At 41.6% G+C, this 15,606-nt stretch overlaps 1 protein-coding gene across 5 annotated transcripts in view; it reads left to right on the plus strand.

Annotated features, from left to right (window-relative positions):
- The window catches only part of TENM1 (teneurin transmembrane protein 1), a 770,840-nt gene that overhangs the window by 737,748 nt on the left and 17,486 nt on the right, over positions 1–15,606 (plus strand). For all 5 annotated transcript variants that reach the window (XM_063170577.1, XM_063170580.1, XM_063170579.1 and 2 more), the window contains 4 exons: positions 2,762–3,128; positions 5,307–5,817; positions 10,840–11,012; positions 13,186–13,421. In XM_063170577.1, the coding sequence (XP_063026647.1) occupies positions 2,762–3,128; positions 5,307–5,817; positions 10,840–11,012; positions 13,186–13,421 (1,287 nt within the window). The remainder of the gene's footprint in view (positions 1–2,761; positions 3,129–5,306; positions 5,818–10,839; positions 11,013–13,185; positions 13,422–15,606) is intronic.

Here is a 15,606-nt window from a genome sequence, read left to right on the forward strand (position 1 = left end):
TCAGATTAGGAATGCTCAGTGATTTGTGTTATTGTGTATGTTTGATTTTAATTGGGCCATTTCACCTCTTTTCCCCCTCCAATTTCACCAGCATAAGCTTGCAGTGTGCAGCAGCTGGTTTTTATGCTGCAGTCTCCAGACACAGGTGTATGCTACCTTCAATATTTCAGATGAAATTTAACCATGGATACATCCCTGACTGCTTTAAACTGCAGAAGGGAAGCTGAAGGAATAACCTTCAGTTAGCTTTGCAGAGCAGAGAGCTGGGCAGCAGTTCTGGTGTAGTAACAAAAATTGTTTGGATGTTTCCAACTAAAATTTTATTTATTTTTACCCCACTGCAGCTAGTTTTACAGATGTGAGCAGTATGAAAGCAAATATGTTTGCAGTTAACAGCTGTTAAGCTTCAGGCACATTGCTTCAAGTGAAATGTGCATCTGCATAAGAGTTCCTTCTATTTCAGTAAACTAAATCCACCTCAAATAAACCAGAGAAAAAGTTTTCTAGGCCCAAACCAGTCCCTGTTTATCTGCAGGACACCAGACATACCTTCACAGAGGGAGGAATTCACATTATTTGCTGGGCAAAGGCAGTGTAGCTGGTCCAAAAAAGAAAACCAGCTATCAAAACATGGCAGGTGCTAGGCAAGGTCATTATGGCAAAATAGATGGTTTTGTCCCAGGTTTTTAATTGTGAATAATCTAGTTGCAGATAATCAAAGATTATTTTTACAGCAATGCCATCTGTGGAGGCCCTAAAGTTGAAGGTGTCTATTTGCCATTAAAACTAATCCATCTACTTTGGTTGAAAAAGAAATTATTCTACATTAAAAGGTGCATTGCAAATATGGTTTTTTCCAAGCTTTTTGGAGAAAGGCACGTAGAGATTTTTCTGTTAAGTGAGGAGTTTTATTTGGTGTCCCAGTGAGCTCTCAGCTGAAGGAAGAGCTAACAGTGGTGTGCAAACCAGCCTCAGAGCAGTGGGTGGAACCCAGGCAGTCACACGTGCACGGAAATTAGCACTGCTATGGGAGGAATCTGTTTCCAACTGCTTCACCACATTTAGCATCATTTGGAGGGGCTCCACCACCTGGTTCAGCAGAAATCTTGAGCCCAAGAGCATTACTCTTAATGCCAGTTATGATGCTGCCTGGCCAAAAGGCACAAGCAGGAATGGGATTGCTCTGTGAACCTCTGTAATGGTGTGGTACCCACAACAGGATGAGACACAGCAGCCACAGTGCCCTCCTCACATTATTAAAACATCACTTACCAAACCAGCAATGCACCTCTGGAAATGAGATTATTCAGGAAATACTGCTGCTTGAGAAGGGAGAGACTTGGCCTCCAGCCTGGTGCTGAGCTGACCCCAGGCAGGCAGGTGGCTGCTGATGGCCACACACTCCAGCATATGGCATTGAGCTTTGTGGGAGCATCAGCAGTCTCTGCATTCATAATGCTTTTAATTAGCACAGTGGAAAAATGAGCAAAACCAGCATCAAAGTGAGAATAAGTGAAATAGTAAAAGCTTCTGTGACATATAAAGCATGTAAAACAGTAACATTTTAGGCTGGTAATTATTGTCTTCTGGTGATTGAAATATTTACACCAGAAAAATTCCACTCAGATAAAAGCAGCCATCTCTTCATGAAGGATAACAAGTAAAGCATCCTGAGACAGACTTAAATATGATCTCTTGCCATCTTAGGGGCTCAGCTGTTTTCTGACCTGTCCAGAGACAACCTGGAGTCCAAATCCTCCACTGGCATGAGCTGGGGAGAGGGACCAGCCTGCTCTGTTGTTGTTTCCCAGTTCAGCAATCCTGCAATGCCTTTCTCAGCAGAAGGAGTTGGAAGCTCTGGCCAGATCAGCAGCCTGTGTAGTGGTTGCCTTTCAGGTGGACAGGGAGCCCTACTTTTAATTTGGAGCATGTTTAATTCCTCCAGATCACGATGCAAAAGGTATCAGAGTGATACTTTTTGAGAGAGGTCATTCTTCAGCTATTTCCTCCAGCTTGGTTTGAAACTTCTTTTGGTCAGCACTCTCACCTGCATGGAGAAAGGCAAAAAGCTACTCTTAAGTATGACAAATTTACTTATTCCATGACTGCAATAATGAATTCACAAAGCAAAATCATTATAAATAATTAAGCTTGGCTGCGTTATCATACAAAGTAAGATATATTGGTGTATTAATTTGCTACAAAGAATTAAGCTTGTATTTCTTGTGGCATATAAGTCTTATAAACATTTCTTGCTTAGTAAATAACAGTGGAAATGAGTCCTACTCTTCTGGTATGTCATTTTCCTTTTGTGCTAACAGGCAATTAAAGTGTTACAACATTGACAACCTCTCACTGTTCTCCACTCTGCCAGCATTGACTGCAACCTTGAAACAATAACATTCAAACCTAAAAAATTTTCCAGCTGATGTTGCATGACATGAAGTGTGTGTTTTTATTTGCATGACTGCATAGGTGTAATAAAGTTCCCGCTTTAATGGACTTGTGCAAATACCTCTCAGAGGGTGCTAAATTACTTTTCAAATCAAATTTTGTTCCACACTGGAGTGGGACCTCAGAAAAGAGTATGCTTGTCGAAATTTGTTCCAAACCTAATTAAAGGTACTAGAGAATCAGTGCTGAGAGAATCTGCCAGGCATCTTGATGATGTGATCAGAGACGGTTAAATAAAACTGTCGTACTGCCCTAATCATTATCCTTCCCTTTTTTTCCCCTGCTTTCCCGTTTATATTTTTTCCAGGTGCGGTTAGAGTGGCCAACAGACCTGACAGTGAACCCTCTGGACAACTCCCTGTATGTCCTGGACAACAACATCGTGCTGCAGATCTCCGAGAGCCGGCGCGTGCGGATCATCGCGGGGCGCCCCATCCACTGCCAGGTGCCCGGCATCGACCATTTCCTGGTGAGCAAGGTGGCCATCCACTCTACCCTGGAGTCCGCCCGCGCCATCGCCGTGTCCCACAGCGGCGTCCTCTACATCGCCGAGACCGACGAGAGGAAAATCAACCGCATCCAGCAGGTCACCACCAACGGGGAGATCTCTGTCATTGCTGGAGCCCCGTCGGATTGTGACTGCAAGATTGATCCCAATTGTGATTGTTTTTCAGGTAAGGAGGTGATTTTTATTTCGTGTCTGTCACCTGTTGGGTCTTGCTGGGCTTGCAAGGGCCCTTCAGGGGCGAAGAGAGAGGCGAGAATCTTGACCTCATGTTCAGAAGGCTGGATTTATTATTTTATGATATATATTACATTAAGACCATACTAAAAGGAATAGAGAGAAAAAGTTCCTAGAAGCTTGTCCAGCTAAGAATAGAAAAAGAATGAATAAACAAAGGAGCTCTCTCTGATTCTGTCTCAGAGAGAGCTTGGCCTTTGATTGGCCCTTAATTGTAAACATCCAACATGGGCCAATCACAGGTGCACCTGTTGCATTCCACAGCAGCAGATAACCATTGTTTTCATTCTTTTTCTGGGGCCTCAGCTTCCCAAAGGAAAAATCCTAAAGAAAGGATTTTTCACAAAAGATGTCTGTGACAGTTGGGTTTTCTGATAAAGCCGCAGATCAGCAAAGTAACAAGGGGAGGGAGGGATAAGCAGTGATTGGGTTTCCTTGGAAAGCCCAAAACCTAATCAGCAGATCTTCAGGAATTTAATCCATTCACTGCTGAGATGTGAGTCTTCCATTGCCACTGGAGGAACTTCAGGGTGGTGCTAGCTTTTTCTCTTTTGATGCAGTGATTACACACTGTTCAGAATTACTTCCAGGTCTGCCTTGCTGTGTCATTTGTCAAAGCTGCATTTGCCCCTGTTGAAGGTGGTACCAAATTGTACCTAAATGCTACTGGAACAGGCAGCTCTGCTCAGCAAGAGGTTTCATATCAAGTGCAAAACACCAGCTTATGCCTTCTCATCACTCATGTCATACTGCGCCACCAGCAAAATGGTGCAAACATATACTGTGCAGAATTCCTTTCTCTTTGTGTGTTGAAACTGGCCTGCAGTGCACTGCTGGACATTCTCAGCAGTGCAGCCACTCTCCCCTGCATGCACCAAAACAGAGTTTGGCTCTTTTATTTCATAAAACATAGTGGGACAAAGGGCAGCATTCCCATACAGAGGTGTGCAGTATGTTGCCATCTTGTCATCTCTAAGAACTGAACATGTTCAGCTCCATAATAATGTCATCATAATTCTTAAGCCTCTCATTTCAAGTAAAAGGTTAATTACTGACAGGAAAACATTAAGTATGTCAAGAACAGAGAGGAAAAAATGCAAATGGTCTTCCACAGAAGGTGGGTTACTGACCCAGCATTGTGATGATAATCAAAGGCTCCTGTGCATTGCCAAGTGCTGCCAGCTTTAGTGGTGGCTCTAGGACAGCAGTGAGGAACAGAATCCTGGACAGGATTCCTATTGAGGAAAACTAGTCTCAGTGCTGAAAAATGAAAAAAACTGTGGCAAATATAATGATTGTGCCAGGCTGGCTTGGTGAAAGGCAGGGTCAGCTTGGCAGAAAGATCCATTGACTTTTCCATTTCCAAGGAAGCCAATAGGCTCAAGAGCACCAATAGGGTGTGCTCAAACACTCCAGCAATTTCTTGACTCAGTCAGGAGAAGTAGAAAAATACACACAGTAATGTGGTTTTCCCTAAGAGTGAGGTTTAATATGCTTTCTTGCTATTTACAGGAAATCCTGCTCATGTAAACTCATTTTGATAGACACATACAGACCATGATAATGCAAAAATCCTTTCGAAACCTTAAATCACACAAATCAAGTAAATTGTCAAGAGATATTGAAAGGGATTGTTTCTCAAGGCACTTTTTGGCTACTGTTCTGATTTTGTTTTCCTGCAGTGTTGAGTTTTTAATAAGTATAAACTAATCTTTCTTTCAGTGTCATTTTAGCTGAATTACTGAGTTTTATTTTCTTTTTGTTTATAACACAATTCTACTTTAACAACACGCCAACAGACAGTAAGTAGGGAATGAAACTTCAGGTATCGCAGTCTTTTCTTTCACAATTCTGCATTAAAGCTTTCCTAAACACCAGGGTTTGGGACTCAGCAAAAATACTGTGAATTAGATAATTTATATTCCTGTTTGTCTTCACTGAGACTAATTTAGAATTGCACCAACCTTAGATAATAGGGATTTAATTAGCTGGAAGAGGATATTGTTTTATTGACCTGTAAATGATACTGCAGAGAAGCAGCCTGTCAGGCTTAAGAAGATCAGCTTAACAAGGGCATTAGAGATTGCTAAAATTCCCATTTCTCCTCCAGGTGATGGTGGATATGCCAAAGACGCAAAGCTGAAAGCACCTTCCTCCCTAGCAGTGTCTCCTGACGACACGCTGTACGTGGCAGACCTGGGCAACGTGCGCATCCGCGCCGTGAGCCGCAACCGGGCGCACCTCAGCGACTCCGGCCTGTACGAGATCGCCTCGCCCGCCGACCAGGAGCTCTACCAGTTCACCATCAACGGCACCCACCTGCACACGCTCAACCTCATCACCAGGGACTACATCTACAACTTCTCCTACAGCGGCGACGGGGACGTGGCCACCATCACCAGCAGCAGCGGGAACTCGGTGCACATCCGCAGGGACACCAGCGGGCTGCCCCTCTGGGTGGTGGTGCCGGGGGGCCAGGTCTACTGGCTCACCATCAGCAGCAACGGGGTCCTGAAAAGGGTCTATGCCCAAGGCTACAACCTGGCCCTGATGACATATCCTGGAAACACGGGGCTTTTAGCAACCAAGAGCGATGAGAACGGATGGACAACTGTGTATGAGTAAGTCCACGACACTAAATGCCTGCTGCAAGGAGTCCTGTTTTATGGGGACTGAAACTTATATATGAGCAGTAAAACTTTCTTAGACGGTTCTAGCCATTTAAAAAGATACCCTGCTACTAACACTGTGTGAGACAGGACAAGCAGTGCTGTTGCACAAGCTTTTAAAATGAAGCACTGCCGTTTCTTAGGGGCCTAAACCTGTCATATGTAAAATCTCTGTGCACAGTGCCTGTTAAGTGCAGCAGAAATTGCCTGAAATTACACTTCATTTGCACTTTCTTGTTATGAATCTGTTTCTCTAAATGAAAATATGAGATTTTTTTTTTTTTGTAGCTTAAGTGGTACAGGCAAGTTGTGATGTGAATCAGGAATTTGCAAAATTTCTGAAGACAGCAAAAAGGGGAAAATTAGCATACTCACCAGAGAACGGGGTGTTGCGAAGGAAATTGAGCATCTCAGTGGAAGGAATATCCAAAGACAAGAGTGAGCTTGTCTCTACCAGCAGGGGAGGAAGATATTTAATAATAGCAAATGGATATGTAATAGCAAAAGGCTGTATATAAGGGGAGATGGAAAGGCTTCATAAACAAGACCATTGACAGAACTTCTAAAAAGCAAGACAAGATAATTCAAGATGGAGTCAGGACACCCCAGTCTGAGAACAACCCAAGAGAAAGTTCATTTTTTATTTACAAAGTGGTGCCTTGTATCAGGATTTCTCATTATTTGTAATTAATTGTCATAATCCCTGTTTGAGGATTCAGCAAGTGCTGGATGAAAATCCTGTCCCTAGTTCAGAGTCCTTAAGGAAGATAATGGTACCTATTTTCTGTAGAGCATAGGAGTTCATGGTCAAAAACTAAAATGAAACCCATCTAGGTGAGATTGGAACAAAAAACACATTGATAAGAAGTGAGTTACTGCCTGAGTCACCTGGAGAGGTGGTTGAGTCCCTGTCATTACAGGTTTTTAGAATTATAATTTCTTCAAATGAAAGTAGGATAAAAGCAGCGAAAATGCTGCCTAGTGTGTGAGGGTTTTTATTCAACAGGATGTTTCTTCATCCTGTTCTCTATTATTCTGCCAAAGACTAAATTAATAGGGTGGGCATAAGTATAAGCCATTAGAGAGGGCCTTTTTTTACTCTTCCTGGGAAAACAAAAGCATACAGGATCTTCCTGGTTCAGTTATCATTATCAAACATCTGTTGATGGAAATTTCAACTCCCTTGCAACAGCACAAGCTCTCTGATACCCTGGTGCTGTTCAAACACTGATCAGAGTCACCTTTTATAAACAGAACTGACTGTAAATGTATGTATGCTTGTTTTTAATAATTTCAGTGCTGAGAGTTGGCCATTTATATCCCCACTTGATGATGATGTCAGTCCATACCACAGACCAGTGACACTTTCAAAGAGCCTTTACAGTAACTCCATGTCTATTAAAATGCTGAACAGCAGGCCTTGTAGCAGGGCCTTGATTGTTAGAGCATGGGAGAGAGATTATTTTTAGTCAGGTGCCTTTCAGTCCTGGCATTCCTACTCTCAATGTCCCACTGACATTGAGCATAAACCATTTCACACTATTGCTCTTGCTATACTATTGCTTGTTCCTCTTTTTAAAGTAGGGCTGAAAGATCTTTTAAAGGACTTTACCTGCTTGCAAGTGCCTCCTGCAGTATGTAGTATAGATTTAGTCATTAAGAAGTACCTGTAGCTTGGGAGGATTTATATGATGTATATGATTAACTCAAGGAAATTTTGCTAAATTAAAGAGTTTTACATACTTTCCCAACTTTAACTACAGGCTGGGTAACACTGTCCTCACCAATGCTTCGAGTTGTCCAGGATTTGCATGGCCACACACTCCTGCCAGCCTACATCAGTCAGGGAAAACTAACAGAATTACAACTTTAGCATTGCAAAAACAGCAACAAAATTAAATAATGTCAATTAAATAAAATAATGTGATTAATATTTATATTCAATCCAATATATTAAGTCATTTTCATAACACATTACAAATTCCTCAATGACTGAAATGCAGAATGTCTGCTCCAATCAGAGACACAGTGGGCTGTAATCACCTCTGTGCTGAATAGTTGTGCTTTCAGGAGATGCTGTTCACCTGCTGCCATGAATAGGTCATAGGCTGTGATGGCTTTGGTTATCTTTTACCCAGATACTGCTTTCCAGCGAGGTCACATTCTGTAATGATAGCCAATTTCAGTTTGAAGATTAGAATTTTTTGAAGGGTTTATATGAATTGCTTGTGAGCACTATGAGAATGTAGCATTGGAACTAAGAGCAACTTTCAAATTGTTTGAAATCATCTTCGGTGCTTAAGCTAGATTTGCATTCCCATCCAAAAGTTCAACCCATGGCACTGTCAAGCTGAAATAGGGATGAGTTAGTTTAACAACACATATCACACATACTTGGGAATATGAGCAAAGATAATGAGCTGTTCAGAACATCTACCTTTATGTCAGATTCACTCGCAGAGGGAAATTATTAAGAGGTAGAAAACCACCTACAAAAGTACTTGTCATCCATCTACTCTAATCTGATGGAATTGAAGTGCTGAAAGAGCTCTTGCATACAATTATAGCTAATGTACAATTTTAAGTCATCTAGATTTCTTTTAATATTGTGTCATTAAAGCTGTAAAAGGGGAGGGGAAGCACTGGTCCTCTATTAAATCAAGGACAAGAAAACACCTGCAAGAAACAACTCTGAAAAAATTAATTAGACTGCTTTCCCTTTGAAATGATATAACTCTTAACTGTGCTACACATAGAAATGCAAATGGATTGTGAAGCAATATCCCCATGTGTGCATTTCAAATACTAGTGAGCACTTCCTCATGTGAGTACTGAAATCAATGCAATTATTTGCATGATTAAATGGTCACTGACATGATTAACAGTGGCATAACTGAGCCCCAAATTAACATTAAGAAATATGTCATGATTCCACCCCTATTAGTATGGGTAGGGCATTGCAGGAGCTGAGTCCCAGTGTGCTGCTATTCATCATGTAGAAGGTGACAGAACCTGTCCTCAGAGGGCTGAGTTTCTTGGAGCAATCTAGAAGGGAATAAAAACCCTTTAGACGATCATGGTGTGGAATCAGTACTGAGACACTGTTCTGAGTGTCCTCCTGAAGTCAGTGGGACCATCTACAGGAGCGAGAGGCCTCTGGCATGTGCTGGGTCTCATTACCACTCAGCACTTTCTGGCCAGCCAGGCAGGAACAGTTTCTCCCATTTTCAGCTAGACAGGGAGTTTTGTTTTTCAGCAGCTGCACTATCAGCAGCCAAACTGGATCCTTAGTGAAGATGGATCCCATGTCTTGAACGCAAGTACATTGCAGTAAACCAGCTGTATTTGCACCTTAAAAATGCAGTTTTGGGGGATTTTCTGTGGTACAGTAGCAAATCCAAATAACCTAGCAAGCTGTCACACCTGTTTGATCAAGCAGTAAATGAAATATAACTGCCTGATGTTCATGGAGTTTTCTAATGATGAAAAGTAGTGATCTGAGTCAGTTTTAGTCCCTGCCTGTGGCACCCAGTCAACTTGCACAGAACCATCATAAGGGGAGAATGTAAACAAGTCACACAATATATATAAGGGCAGTGAGAGGTAAAAAGGAGAGAGATTATTTTTAATTTATAATTTGATTAATTTTAACTTATTTGTTAAAAAACCACAAGATGGTCACTAGTTCATTCTCTAGTGTTTATTTGGAAAATAGCAGCTCTATTTTTCTTTCTTAATATTGGAGAGAAGATAAAAAGATCCTGGTATTTGTTCATCAATACTTCTTGTGACATATAGATTTTGTCTGACTAATTAGGGGCAAGTAAAGATCCTAGAGAAATTATGCCAATACCTGAAAGGGAAGAACAAAGCCAGATCATCTGCTGATGTGAATTGGAGCTTCATTGGCAACAGTGCAGTTCTGCCAGCTGATGTACTGGTTTGGTCTGTGAGAGGAGACAACTAATAAAACATGAAAACTTAATTATGCTTTCATACCTGCACAATAAGTTTCTGTTTTATGAAGATGAGTTGGTTTTGCTCATGCAAATACTCTGCAATATCAGTGAGTTGTCTTAGGTGAATAAAAACATGTCAGCATCAATAAGATTTTTAAGATGTGAAGCATTATTATGAAACAATATCAAGCACCAAGCAATGCTTTGTGCTGGTTTATGTTTGAACCATCAGAAAGAAGAAATATGTTGATAGAACTGAAATGACCTGTTAGAAATGCTGCTCCAGAGCTCTGGAATTAATTATTGACTTTTTGGTAACATGGCCTGATTCACAATCAAGTACCTTGAGCTGCAGGAATTTCTTTAGCACTGATGAAGTTTAGGTGAACTGAAATGTAGTGCTCTGGATTCTAGGAGAAGCTCCTGCTGATTTAAGTAGACCCATGGGAAACAAAACACAAGAGCAAAACCCATGTAGGCAACTGATTTCAATCTAATTTTATCACTGTTGTTACGCTTTAGGTCCCCTTTTTGCATTCACCACTCATATTATGTGCTTCACACATCTGTGACAAAAGGCAGCTTTTAAGTGTTGCAGAAGGTAAGAACTAGTTTTATTTAATTTTATGGGTATGAAAATGCTGTTTTAGGGTGAGTTGGATGCCTGACCACCGAGTGACCTCCAGTGGCCTCGCTCCTGCATCGCAGCCCACTGGGGAAGCCCCAGCCAGCCGTGAGCAGCACAGAAACCTCTGGCAGGGGCTGTGTGATGTAGGTAGCATCTCACAGTATTCACAGTTGTATCTGATCCAGCACCTCTGAAAAAGACTCCTAGCAGGAATTCAGACTAGGTACTGAATGCTTTTTGAGTGACTAAATGGACCAATTCTTACCTTTTTACATACTGCACAGTGTTGACAATGCTTCCTACTTCTTTTACTATTTTTTCTGCTTTTAGGAGTATCTGCACGACAACAGGGGTGTATTTTGATGACTCTTTAACATCATTTTGCAGGTATGACTCTGATGGCCACCTGACCAATGCAACCTTCCCAACAGGGGAAGTCAGCAGCTTCCACAGCGATGTTGAAAAACTGACACGAGTGGAACTTGATACTTCCAACAGGGAGAATGTGATCACAGCCACAAACTTCTCAGCTACCTCTACAATATATACTTTAAAGCAAGGTAATAAAAGCATTTCTGTTATTTCTTCCCTAATCACTAGACGTTACTGCATTTTTAACTGTCGGCCAGAAAAAAAAAAACCACATTAGAATTAGTTCATTTGTTTCTTCCATGTTTCAGCACCAACAGCTACAATTCTGCTGGGCTACCAGTTAGAAACAAGCCACAAGTGAATTCTTCTTTTCCTAGAAGAATTCCATGGATAAAACCTAATTATTGAAATCTCTGATGTCTCCAGGCTTTACATGCTACTTTCTGCTGCAGTATTAGGAGGACTTGAACTAACTTGCAATACACTGAGCTTTGTTATTTTAAGAAATACTTCCCAGAAGAATGACAGGTTCCACTGACATTCTAGCACTGAAATGCCCCCTTTGGCCAATACTGTGTATTCTTCCTGGTAGTTCTGTGACCTGGTGACAGCACTTGTAGGAAAGGGGAGAATGTGGCCCATTTCTGCTAGTGGCTACCTCGGGGATTAGATTTTGACTCTACCCCTGTAGACACCACAGTATTTCCCTGGTAATATCATATATCTCAAAAAAACCCTGCTTTCTGCCTAATAGAAGTGTGCCAGTGTCCTCCTGCAGATTTTGCAGATTTATCACCAGAGTTCTGGGTTTACATAGTTTAATCGATCTGGGGTCTTTTGTCCTTGTTGGGTTTTTTTGTTGTCAATGGATTACTCAGGCTTTGAGAGAGCAGGTGCTGGGAAATAGCTCTCTGATGTCTTTCCAGATCTGCTGTAAAAAAGCTTTGTAATTGAGCTCATCACAGAACTTTTCTTTCTCTCAAGTTTTGATCTATAAGAAAAAACTAGGAAGAACTCACCTCAAAAGATACCAATGCATTCCTCTTTACTATTGTGTGGTAGAGACAGCACTGCATAAATAGAAATAATTATATTGTTCTGTCACCTGCTAAGCTTTGTCCAAGTGACTCCATCTGCTCTCTGCACCGTCTGCTGCCTGATCTGTCTGTCCTTAAACCTGAAACTCTTCAAAGTTGTTAAATTATCAAAGTCTGTCTCAGGAAAGTGCTTGCACACAACAGGCAGTGCCAGAAATTAACAGCTATAGTTATTATTGTGTGTGTCTCATAAATTCATATAATTTACATGTTTACATATCTCTGAAAAACTAGCACAAAGCACCCTGTGAACAGCCAGTCAGATGTGATATCCTTACATCCAATTATCTTTACTTTCTGGCATACCCTACTATTTTCCTTGTATTCATATCTCAAGAGCTGCACCAGTTACTTCCATGTGGACTGGCTTTAAAAAAAGGATGCTTTGGATACTCCCTAGCTGGAGTGAGTTCAGTCTTGCTGTAAGGGTGAGACTTCTGTTTTGTATGTTAGCACTAAACTCAGGCTCATGTTGGTGTTCCCCCTGCAGCTGAGCTGCAGGAACCTCCATATCCCAGCTCTGTCTGCAGAGGAGGAATTGCACTGCCCAGGCAAGGGAAAGGAACCCCAGTGTCTGGTGCCTTCATTTACTCTCAGTGGAGACCTGCTCTGAACCCTCCACCCGCTTCTGGTAGTTTTGGGGAGAAGAGGGAGGCTGTGCTGGGTCACCCCAGCTCCCTTAACAGCCCTCTGTGGCAAAATTTTTCTGGCCACAGTCACTTCCCAGTTGTTCTGTTGCACCACAAGCTTCAGCCTTGTGGCTCATCATCCCTGTGCCTCAGCCCTGAGTCCTGCTGCTAATGGGGAAGAGTAAAAGCTTTTTGTACAGTGACACAGAGAAAATGGGAGACTGGCTGTCAGCCTAGATATTTGGAAACCAGCTTTCTTGTTTGACCTCAGATACTCTTGCAGTTGTTCAAGCTGTACATATTCCTGTTTCCTGCAACATGCTAAGATCATCACAATATTGATGGTCAGTACTCAGCTTATGGTTTTACACACATTTAAGCTGAAAGCAAAAATCCTTTATTCCTGCTGTGGAAAACCTTCACAATGGAAATCATCAGGCCAAATGTAATAAAAAGCTCTTCACACTTGGGACGGTCTGGAGGTTACAGCTTGCAAAACTCACACTGTGGTTGGGGCTCAGCTGTCTGTAACCTCCCTGGGTTACAAACTGAGCCCTGCTGTGCCTAAAATTTGGTTTATAAATCTGGAGATCTGCACTTCTCTCTGTTCCCTGATTTTTGTTGTTTTTTGACAGATAACACACAGAACATCTACAGGATCAGCCCAGATGGGTCCCTGAGAGTCACCTTTGCCAGTGGAATGGAAATCACTCTGAACACAGAACCTCACATTCTAGCAGGGGTTGTCAGCCCCACGCTGGGGAAGTGCAATATCTCCCTTCCTGGAGAGCATAACTCAAATCTCATTGAATGGAGGCAAAGGAGGGAGCAGACCAAAGGCAATATCTCTACATTTGAGAGACGGCTAAGGGTAAGGCTTCCTCTTGTGTAAGTGTAGTGTTCCCTTTGAAAGCCATTGAAGTAAAATCATGTTGAAATGTTATACTTCATAAGAATGAAAATTTTGTATCAGTGGTGGACCCCAGCCATGAATTTCAAAACCAAACTCCTCCAACAGCTTCAGGGATGTTTGATCTCTGTTTGATTTTGATTGTAAGATTTGACCTCAAGACATAATTAGTTCTTTTCTTCCCATTCTTTTTCAACTAAGAACTTATTATGGCTTTGGAAGAAGCTGTGAGCAAAGGACAGTGCATAGTTACCCTGGCACAGCAGCAAAGTTGGAGCCACATTTTGCACCTTTCAGATCTATCAACCTTTTTATTCTGGGGGAGCTGAGGGGTGCCAGCACTGCCCAGGGCAGAGGCTCTTGCAGGACACACTTTGGGTGTCTTTGCTTGGACTCAGAGTGATGTGGAGCCTCCCTGTGTATCCAGACAGGTTGTGTATTAATTCTGCCCTCTCCCACATGCTTTGAAACCCCCAACAACTCCCTCTGACTGGGTTACACCACAGCTCCAAGAAAGACTTTCTTTAACATTGCATTGTTGGTTTATTTTTACCTGTGAGTACAATGACAGATGGTCAACATTCAGCATTTAATTACATAACACCATGGCTCAAAGAGATTGCTACTTTGCTAAACAGGTTTTTTATTAAATCAATCCTGGTTTTCACATGAATACCACTTAAAATGCCTGTACCAATAGTACAATTGGGAATTTTTGCCTTAAAAATATTGTGTTATTGACTGCAACCTTTCTGGATAGGAATTATGTCTGAAGGTACACCTGTTAGCTCTGAAAATATAGAGATGGTTATTAAAATCCCTGGATTGTCAAAACCACCAAAATCAAAACCATCTCATTTTGATTATGAGATACTATAGATTTTTTTAAGTGTACCATCTGTTTGCTTTTGAACTGCTCAATCAAAAATGCAAGACTTGGAAGATCTGGCCAGACTGGGCACTGTATGTAAAACACTTGTTTGAAAGGGCATTGTTCAGATTTGACAGTCACAGTTACTTTTTAGGATCTTGCAAGCAGGCAGAAGCTTCTTTTAGTTCTTCTTGCCCACCTCCTGCCTCCTTCCTCTCTAAATTAGTGAGGCCTCATAGCCCTGTCTGGGGAGGAAGCTGAACTTAGCACTGTGACAAACATGTTAAGATGGCAGGATCCAAACTGTGCTTCTTTGGCTCATGTTGCCTATTTAGTTGGAGGCTTTGTGTGTAACTTTGTGCTTAAATAACAGTATGGCACATTTTTCTACAAGAATCTTATGTTAAAAGATGGTAAACAGAAAGGATTTAATCAGTCATCTATTCTGCTTACATTGCCAGGGACTGGTTGTTCATCACAATTCTGTTTAATACAACCACTTCATCTTACAGAGTTTCTCCATTATGCAGTTTGTATTTTCTATTGTTGGAATTGACTGCAGTTTCTTTTGCATTTTCACTTGTTTCTATGTGATCTTTAACACTGCCTGGCAAAAAACAAAAAAGGAAATTCACAAATTGGTCAGGATTAAATGAATTCTGCCTGGAGAAATAAGTTGTTCATTGAAATATTGCAACACTGAGGGTATCCAGAGGTCAACTGATTGACCTGCCTTTGGAATAGGCTGTTGGTGGACAAAACCACTCATGTATTCCTCCTCCTTCACTTTCATCCTGAGAGAGGATGGAAGGCGAAAGACAAGCATAAGAATAATTTTAGTATGCTGATGTCTTTTACTCTTTGTCCTTTTAAACTATGCACTAACAACAGAGCTCTTGAACATTGCATTTTTATTTCTGTAAGCTGTGTCCTTTTATACCTACCCAAGATCAAGAGCACTTGGGAATTGTCCCCTGCCTGCTCAGAAGGACAAGCCAGGTGCCTGTATTGCAGTCCTGGCTGTACTGAGCTCTAGGATTGTTGTTCCGAGAGCTGTAGGGAAACCTGGTGGGACAGCACAGGTTCCTCTAAAAGGAGGGTTTTAGAGTGGAAAGGAGGAGAAATGTTAGAATTATAGAATCATTTATATTTGAAAAGACCTCTAAGATCATCAAGTCCAATTGTATTCTGCACAAAGGAGCCACCATGTAAATAGGCACAAGAGAAAGGGACAGAGGGACTGCTGAGCCTGGTAAGACCATGAAGAAGGACTTT

Source organism: Melospiza melodia, chromosome 16, assembly GCF_035770615.1.
Source record: "Melospiza melodia melodia isolate bMelMel2 chromosome 16, bMelMel2.pri, whole genome shotgun sequence".
Taxonomy (NCBI): Eukaryota; Metazoa; Chordata; class Aves; order Passeriformes; family Passerellidae; genus Melospiza; species Melospiza melodia.